This window comes from Osmerus mordax, chromosome 7, assembly GCF_038355195.1.
Source record: "Osmerus mordax isolate fOsmMor3 chromosome 7, fOsmMor3.pri, whole genome shotgun sequence".
Classification (NCBI taxonomy): domain Eukaryota; kingdom Metazoa; phylum Chordata; class Actinopteri; order Osmeriformes; family Osmeridae; genus Osmerus; species Osmerus mordax.
Genome location: NC_090056.1, coordinates 6,920,151 through 6,929,136, shown reverse-complemented (window position 1 = coordinate 6,929,136; position 8,986 = coordinate 6,920,151). Strand labels below are relative to the sequence as shown.

At 51.2% G+C, this 8,986-nt stretch overlaps 1 protein-coding gene across 1 annotated transcript; it reads left to right on the top strand.

The window, feature by feature from the left end:
• Positions 1-195: 195 nt before the first annotated feature.
• ctnnbl1 (catenin, beta like 1) lies at positions 196-7,746 on the top strand (the record flags this gene model as incomplete). Its single annotated transcript, XM_067240232.1, is given in 12 exon segments — positions 196-287; positions 1,044-1,137; positions 1,782-1,873; positions 1,957-2,029; positions 2,168-2,226; positions 2,401-2,549; positions 3,962-4,143; positions 4,635-4,732; positions 4,984-5,064; positions 6,502-6,639; positions 6,803-6,875; positions 7,549-7,746. Coding segments are annotated over 12 exon segments (1,220 nt in total), but the record flags the coding sequence as incomplete, so codon positions are not given.
• Positions 7,747-8,986: the final 1,240 nt, after the last annotated feature.

Below are 8,986 nucleotides of genomic sequence, written 5' to 3'. Positions count from 1 at the left end.
CGCAGACAGCTCTGCCTAGCACTTTCAGACATGTTACCCTGTCCTGCATGTATTCAGAGGAATCTGTCATTAATCTATCATTCATGTATCAATAATGTATCATGCCCAAACACTGAAACCCATGTTTTCAACAGCCATGCTAGTGGTGGTACTGTGTAAGAACATGCTCCAGTCCTTAGCCAGTGTCACATATAGCGATAGCCGTGGTGGACCTTCTGCAGGAGCTGACCGACACCGACACGCTGCATGAGAGCGAGGAGGGCGCCGAGGTGCTAATCGACTCCCTGGTGAGTCCTGCTGCTCTGCCCCGCGCTCTGTCTCCGCTAGCGTAGCACCTCGTCTCCTCCCGCTGCCCGGCGGACGGACCGTCGGCCTGTGTCACCTCCCCCACCCCCCCAATCCCCCCCCCGGCTCCCACACGTACACGCGGTGTGTACAGTGTGTCCGTCTGCGGGGGTCCGTTCACAACCTTTTCAGGGGAAGTGGTGGTTATTGGTAAAGGTTATTGGTAAAGGACGGAGCCTTGTTTCCAGTGTAAGGTCCCGGCCACCGCAGGTCGAGCCGCCTCCCTCGCTTCCCTCCGCCGGCCTGTCTGCGCGTGTGCGTGCAGCAGGCCATGCCAGGCGAGGGGGGGTGGGGGGGGGATGTGCTAGCTGTTAACCTGCCTTGCCCAATCCTGTCTGCTGACATTTAGCACAGAGAACAAAGGCCACGCCCCTCCTGTCGCTGTTGACTGATAGGTCAAGTCCTGAAGAAAAGGCCTCTGCATTTATCCTGCCTGCCAGCTGTTGTCCTCAGGTTGTTTGAGTTTTTTTTTTTTTTTTTCTCCTTTTTTGTCTGTTTATCTTCCCCTTTCTGTCTGTATCTGCTGCGCTCTCTCTCTCTCTCTCTCTCTCTCTCTCTCTCTCTCTCTCTCTCTCTCTCTCTCTCTCTCTCTCTCTCTCTGTCTCTGTCTCTGTCTCTCTCTCTCTCTATATATCTCTCTGTCTCTCTATATCTCTCTCTCTCTCTATATCTCTCTGTCTCTCTCTGTCTCTGTCTAGTTGGAGGGCCAGGTGGTGGCTCTGCTGGTCCAGAACATGGAGAGGTTGGATGAGACTGTTAAAGAGGAGGCAGACGGCGTCTACAACACACTAGGTAAGACTAACTAGACAGCTGTGTCGCAGACTCCATTCTGAGGAGGTAGGTAGGGATCGAGGGAACTCTCCAGGCTTAAAGACGTGTGTGTGTGTGCTGTAGGGGGCTTAGGCCCTCCAGGAGGCTGTCTGCTCAGCTGCAAACACTGATAAAGGCTGATCTGTCCTCCAGCACTTTTTCTTCTTCTTTCCTTCTCTCTCCACCCTTCCTCCCTAATCCTCTCTGGAGTTTCTCCTGCCTTCCATCCGTCTCTCTCTGTCTCTCTCTCTCTCTTTCCTCTACTCTCGCTGTCTCTCTCTTTCCCTTACACTCTCTCTCTCTCTGTCTCTCTCTCCCCTACTCTCTCCCCTACTCTCTCCCCTACTCTCTCTCTCTCCTACTCGCTCCCTTACTCTCTGTCTCCTGGTGCTGTGCAGAGATTGTCCCTCCCCTCGACACTGATAGAGATGTCAGACAGACACATTATCTTCATGATGCTAATACACAAGAACAGGGGGTAGGGGACCAAGATTACCTCCCCCCACACACACCAGAATAAACTTTGTTCATGTGGAGCATAATATGCCTACAGATTTCTGCCTGGTAGGCAGTCTGTCAAGTAAAACCTAATGTATCTAATGTAATATGACGTTTGCCCTCTCCAGCCATCATAGAGAACATGGCTGAGTTCAGACCTGGCCTGTGTACAGAAGCTGCCCAACAGGGACTCATGCAGTGGCTTCTGAAGAGAATCAAGGTGAGCGCACACACACACACACTCACACACACAATATAATACATCTGTAGTGTTGACATTCATCATACCCCTTCCCCGTCCAGGCGAAGATGCCTTTTGATGCTAACAAGCTGTACTGCAGTGAGATCCTGGCCATCCTGCTTCAGAACAATGACAGTGAGTACCACACTGAGTGCTGCCACAGCCTCACAGCCCCACAGCCTCACAGCATCACAGCCCCACAGCCTCACAGCATCACAGCCCCACAGCCTCCTCATGTAGAGCGGGGGTGACGTGTGTCTCTCTGGGTTCCAGGCACCAGGGAGCTGCTGGGAGAGCTGGACGGGATAGACGTGCTGCTGCAGCAACTCTCTGTAAGATCCCTGCCTCCTCCCTCCCTACCTCCTCCCTACCTCCTCCCTACCTCCTTTCTTCCTCTCCTGCCTTCAGTTTAGAAGTACACGTCTCCCTTCCTTCCCTCTTTCCTCCCATTTTCAATGACGTGACATTGATGGTGATAATGCGTGTGTGTGTGTTGCGGTGCTCAGGTGTTTAAGCGCCACAACCCCAGCACAGCAGAAGAACAGGAGATGATGGAGAACCTGTTTGATGCCCTCTGCTCCTGCCTGATGCTGCCAGCCAACAGAGAGCGCTTCCTCCGGGGGGAGGGGCTCCAGCTGATGAACCTCATGCTGAGGTAAAGGAGGCTCTCCAAACCTGCTCCAGTCAGAGAAGGGGTGTGGTCTGCCCAATCTTGCAGCCCTAACCCCGGCCTCTGCCCCGGCCCCGGTCTTCCCTTTCCAAGTGGAGTGGAGGCTGTGCTCTCTGGCTGCCAAGCTCATCAGTACCCTGCCAGCAGAGCACACGGCAACATGACCCTACAGGCTCATAAAGAGGCATTACACGCTTTTATAGAGCCTCCGCGGACCCCCATAATCACCTGGACAGACAGACAGACAGAATGACTCCATCCCAGCCTCAATCGATATCTAATTATGGTGATGCAAAATCCACCTGCTTTTAAATCATCCACGGGATGAGAGGAGGACTGAGGAGAGGGGAGGGGGAGACAGAAAGACCTTTCATCATATCCCTAGAATCATAACTTGGGCTGTGATTTGTTTTGTATGTACCCTCTGAGTTGGCAGATCTTCGCCAGCTGGGCTCCCTGAGACCTAGACCTCATATCTACCTGTCTGTCTGAACTACCTCATATCTACCTGTCTGTCTGACCATCCTCATATCTGTCTGTCTGAACAACCTCATATCTACCTGTCTGTCTGAACAACCCCATATCTACCTGTCTGTCTGACCATCCTCATATCTACCTGTCTGTCTGGACAACTTCATATCTACCTGTCTGTCTGAACAACCTCATATCTACCTGTCTGTCTGAACAACCTCATATCTACCCGTCTGTCTGACCATCCTCATATCTACCTGTCTGTCTGAACAACCTCATGTCTACCTGTCTGTCTGACCATCCTCATATCTACCTGTCTGTCTGAACAACCTCATGTCTACCTGTTTGTCTGACCATCCTCATATCTACCTGTCTGTCTGACCAGCCTCATATCTACCTGTCTGTCTGACCAGCCTCATATCTACCTGTCTGTCTGAACAGCCTCATATCTACCTGTCTGTCTGAACAACCTCATATCTACCTGTCTGTCTGAACAACCTCATATCTACCTGTCTGTCTGACCATCCTCATATCTACCTGTCTGTCTGAACAACCTCATATTTACCTGTCTGTCTGATCATCCTCATATTTACCTGTCTGTCTGACCATCCTCATATCCACCTGTCTGTCTGAGCAACCTCATATCTACCTGTCTGTCTGAACAACCTCATATCTACCTGTCTGTCTGAACAACCTCATGTCTACCTGTCTGTCTGACCATCCCCATATCTACCTGTCTGTCTGACCATCATCATATCTACCTGTCTGTCTGACCATCCTCATATCTGTATGACTATACACACCAAATCCGATTATATAGACCCCTCTGTCTGATAAACTGCATTCCTGACTTGATCATCCTTCTATCTACTTGTCTGTCTAATCAACCTGTATGTCTGCCCCGCAACACACACACACACACACAGGGAGAAGAAAATGTCTCGGACCAGCGCCCTGAAGGTTCTGGACCACGCTATGATGGGGCAAGAGGGAGCAGACAACTGCCACAAGTTTGTGGACATCCTGGGCCTCAGGACCATCTTCCCTCTGTTCATGAAGACGCCCAAGAAGATGAGGAAGGCTGGCTTGTCAGACAAGGAACATGAAGGTACACATGCCTCTCTCTTTCTCCCTCCCTGTATCTTTCTCTGTCTCTCTCTGTCTCTCTCTGTGTCTCTCTCTCTGTCTCAGGTCTCTTGGTGTTTACTCTGTGTGCTAGCTGACTAGCTTCTTTCTGAATAGAGAGCTGTTAAACAACACAGCAGGCTCTAGATTAATAAGAAATCAGATGCCTTTAATGAGACTCTGGGGAATTAGGAGGCAAACCTTCTTCATCAAGCTGCTCTCTCTCAGTGCCTCTCCTTTTTATTCCTCCCTGCTCTTTTGCTCTCTACCTGACTTTTACTGGTAAATAAGACATTGAAAATCAAAATACAATTGATTCTTGTTGCTTGTTGCCTAGCAACTTCCAAGCACCGTTGCGTGGGATTATTGACCTGTAGCTAATCAGGCCTCCCCGTGGTGTTCACATCCAGTCCTGTCCTGCTGCAGATACGGCCCGGTGATGCAGTGTGATCACCGCTGTTCTTTTACTTGCAGAACATGTGTGTTCCGTCATCGCCTCCATGCTAAGGAACCTCAAGTCTCAGCAGAGGGGGAGAATGCACAGCAAGTTCACCGAGAACGACTGCGAGAAGGTGTGCGCGTGTGTGTGTGTGCGCGCGTTCCGTGTTTGTGGTTTCTGTGGTCAGCTGAATACACTGAACAGAAACGAACCTTGCTGTGCCTTGTAATGCCGGACACATAGAATGGCTTCACACAGAGAAACAAACACACACACACACATACACGCACACACACACACACACACACAATGGATCCCATTTTCCTGGGCGTTTGATATTCCCGTCACCGTGCCTTCATGTATGTGATGTTCCCCCTCCCCCAGGTTGATAGGCTGATGGAGCTGCATTTTAAGTACCTGGAGGCCGTCCAGCAGGCTGACAAGAGGATCGAAGGAGAGAAACACGTAAGGCCAAGCACCCTCGACCCAGCCTCCAACCTGTGTGTGTGTGTGTGTGTGTGTGTGTGTGTGTGTGTGTGTGTGTGTGTGTGTGTGTGTGTGTGTGTGTGTGTGTGTGTGTGTGTGTGTGTGTGTGTGTGTGTGTGTGTGTGTGTGTGTGTGTGTGTGTGGAGGGCTGTCTGCTGTGCCAGCCTAGACAGATGGAGGGACAAAGATAAGAGCCGCGGCGTCTTCGCTCCAGCAGGAGCAGGCAGGGCTGGGTAATGGAGTCTGAAGAGGAGGGGGGGGGGGGGTGAAGAGATGGAGATAGTGGCGGAGATTCATATCCGATGAGAGATTAATTCTTCAGAATCTCATTGGGGTGTTACCGCGGAGAGGAATTTGAAAGCTTGACACACAGCTTTGCACTTTCACCCCTCTCTTCCTTTTTTTTCTCTCCTTCCCCTCTCCCTCCTTCTTTCTCTTTTCCTCCTTCTTCCTCTTCCTCCTTCCTCTCCCTCCTCCTCCCACCTCTCTCTCCCTCCTTCCTCACTCCCCCCCCCACACACACACCTTCCCTGCTCGATGTCTAATCTCCGGTCCAGAGTGAGGGCTGCTTTCAGAAGACAGACAGACACACCTGTTAATGACTTCTGCAGGCTCCAGTTAGACCAGTCATCCAGTCAGCCTAGTCAGCCATCCAGCCAGTCAGTCATTGTTAGCTGCGGTTGCTGTGGCAGGACAGCGGGGGCTGTATCCGGTTTGTATGCTGACTCCCTTCCCGTGTCTCCCTCCCCTTATTAGGGAGCAGAGCCTTGCTCTGACAGCCATCACCTGGGTCTGTTCGCTGCCCTGACATCCATTAGTTAGGTCTGTGTGTGCAGAGGGCTCAGGCTGTGTGCTGAAGGATTGAGGGGAGCTGGCAAGGGATCAGGGCGAGAAAGCCTCGACCATTCTACCTAGTCCACTGTTCTTTTTACCCCCCCCCACCCCCCCGACCCCACCCCACCCTCCCCCAGCTCAAATGCAGCGTAGCTGCTTGTAATCATCATAATAAGGTGCTGGACGGGGAGATGTACGGAAGTGGTGTGTGTGTGCTCGCCTGTCTGGATCTCTTCATTATTGCGACTGTTTGCTTTATCTGAACTCCTTGGCTCAGCCTCACTTAAGACTGGTCATTAGCGTAGCCTGCTACACACTGGAAACCCACGCTCCCCCTGCCCTGCCTCCCGCTGTCTGCATAGTAATGGGGATTAATGAGGGCTGTGCTTGTGTGGCCAAGCCTGGGGTGGAGACAGACAGGTTAGTCAAGATGGATAACTGTGCTGGCAGAGACACCAGAGCCACTGAAGACTTCAGTGTATTGATTAAGCTGCTGATCAATGAAGAGCAGGGACTCACAGACCACGAGGAAAAAACACTCACTTTGTGTGTGCGCGTGCATGCGTGTGTGTGTGTGTGTAGGACATGGTGCGCCGCGGGGAGATTCTGGACGATGGGATGGAGGATGAGTTCTACCTGCGGCGTCTGGACGCTGGCCTCTTCGTCCTGCAGCTGCTCTGCTACATCATGGTGGAGATCAGCAACTCAGGCATAGCCCAGGTACACACACACAGAGACCAGTCACACACTCGAACCAGGCACAACCACAGGGATTTTCATCCATTGTTGTCCATTTGAACTACTTTTGTGTTTGTGTGTGTGTGTTTGTGTGTGTGTGTTTGTGTGTGTGTGCGTGTGTGTGTGTGTGTGTGTGTGTGCGCAGCTGCAGCAGAGGGTTCACCAGATCCTGAACCTGCGAGGAGGGTCAGTCAAGGTGGTGCGTCACATTATGAGAGGTGAGGGCTCAGAGACACAACAGCCACTCTGTAGTCCAGGCCTGTCCACCCCTGCTCCTGGAGATCCTGATTGAACCTACATAACTCAGCTTGTCAGCCAGTTTACAGGGATTACAATTGGGTGTGGAGTAGGCTTGGAATAAAAAAACATACAGGACTCAGGAACCAGTTTATAGATACAATGTGTGTGTAGAGGAGCTCACCTCCAGTGTGTGTGTGTGTGTGTGTGTGTGTAGAGGAGCTCACCTCCAGTGTGTGTGTGTGTGTGTGTGTAGAGGAGCTCACCTCCAGTGTGTGTGTGTAGAGGAGCTCACCTCCAGTGTGTGTGTGTGTGTGTGTAGAGGAGCTCACCTCCAGTGTGTGTGTGTGTGTAGAGGAGCTCACCTCCAGTGTGTGTGTTTGTGTGAAGGGGAGCTCACCTCCTGTGTGTGTGTGTGTGTGTGTGTGTGTGTGTGTGTGTGTGTGTGTGTGTGTGTGTGTGTGTGTGTGTGTGTGTGTGTGTGTGTGTGTGTGTGTGTGTGTGTGTGTGTGTGTGTGTGTGTGTGTGTGTGTGTGTGTGTGTGTGTGTGTGTGTGTGTGTGTGTGTGTGTGTGTGTGTGTGTGTGTGTGTGTGTGTGTGTGTGTGTGTGTGTGTGGAGGAGCTCACCTCCAGTGTGTGTGTCCCTCTCCTCAGAGTACGCAGAGAGCATCGGAGATGGGAAGAGTGAGGAGTTCAAGGAGATCGAGCAAAAGAGGATCATGGACCTCCTGGAAATCTTCTAATCCTAATCTTCTACCCATCCTCTGTCAGGCTCTGTTCGCTGATTTTTTTTAATTTTTATGTAAAGCGTATTTTCTAATTTGCATTTTGTTAATAAAATGTCCCCCAAGACATCGTCGTGTTATCTTTGTTTCTGCCGCCACGGCCCCCTGGTGCAGTTGCTGACATCACTTCCTATTGTGTCAGAAGGGGTCTGCTCTCTAGCTCTGCAGACGCCACCGACCATTGATCTCCAAGGCCTCTCACTTTGCCATTTCCCTGGTAACGGGATCCCTGAAAGAAATCTTGTGTATTTTCTCGGGCTTGTGTGTGTGTGTGTGTGTGTGTCAGTCTGGTAGGAGTGTTGCTTGGTTGTCAGACTTGTAGATGAGGTGCTCGCTTCAGCAGGGGGCCCCCGCTTCCTTCCCTCAAGGACATCATCACCATAGTGATGATGCGTGTGGAAGGCACGTGGGAACCATCCCGCCATGCCAATCACTCATCCTCTCTTCTGTTGCCGTGGTGTCCTGGCAGCAAGGAGCTTGTGCAGCGACGGGGCAACATCTGCTGTGCGAGCAGCCAGCTCAAATCGCTCATAACTACAGTACCGTCATTTGCGTTTGGTATTGGCAGGAGCTTGTGCCCTGTGTGTCTCTGAGCTGTGATTATGGCACTTCGTGTTAACAGCGGTACAGCAATTTCACAGCTGAGTAGAGGTAGAATAATGGTATTTTCCCAGTGATTGAATAGAACACTGCTGTAGTGGGCTATTTTTTCCCGGATCCTCACAAAGTGATAGTCACACATTTCCTGTGTATTGTGCTTCACGGGAAACGAAAGGGCAGCTTTATTGTTAGGGTTTGGTTTCTGTTGCTCCCTACTTAATGACTGGGGGGATTAAAACGCTGTATGGGTTAGTGTGCTGTTGCAAAACTCACACAGTCATCGCCGAGGTGGTCCGTGGATGCGCTACAGTGGTCGGTGCCTGTTTTAGCCTAAGGTTAACCTAAACCTTATCAGGGGCTATGCCTAACCAATAACGAATCAATATGTGTGATAAACTAAGTTCCTGATGAGTAATCGGTTAAGAAGAAAGAAAAATATCCTGAACTACACGCCCTGGGCCTGAGGTTTGTGCCTGACTGGCGCTGTCCGTGGTGCTGAAACGGATCCGCGGTTCATGTCTAATTTCATTACCAGACATCCCTGTTATAGCGGGTTGGGGTGACGCGAACACCATTAGGGCCGCATTTTACGCTGCATAAACTCCTCCAATAACCGTCACACTCTCTAAACTCATGGGACTAATGGCGTAGCTTTGTTATCCGTTTTGCGAGGTCTCCAGGCCTATCAAGGCTTAATCTCTGGCATG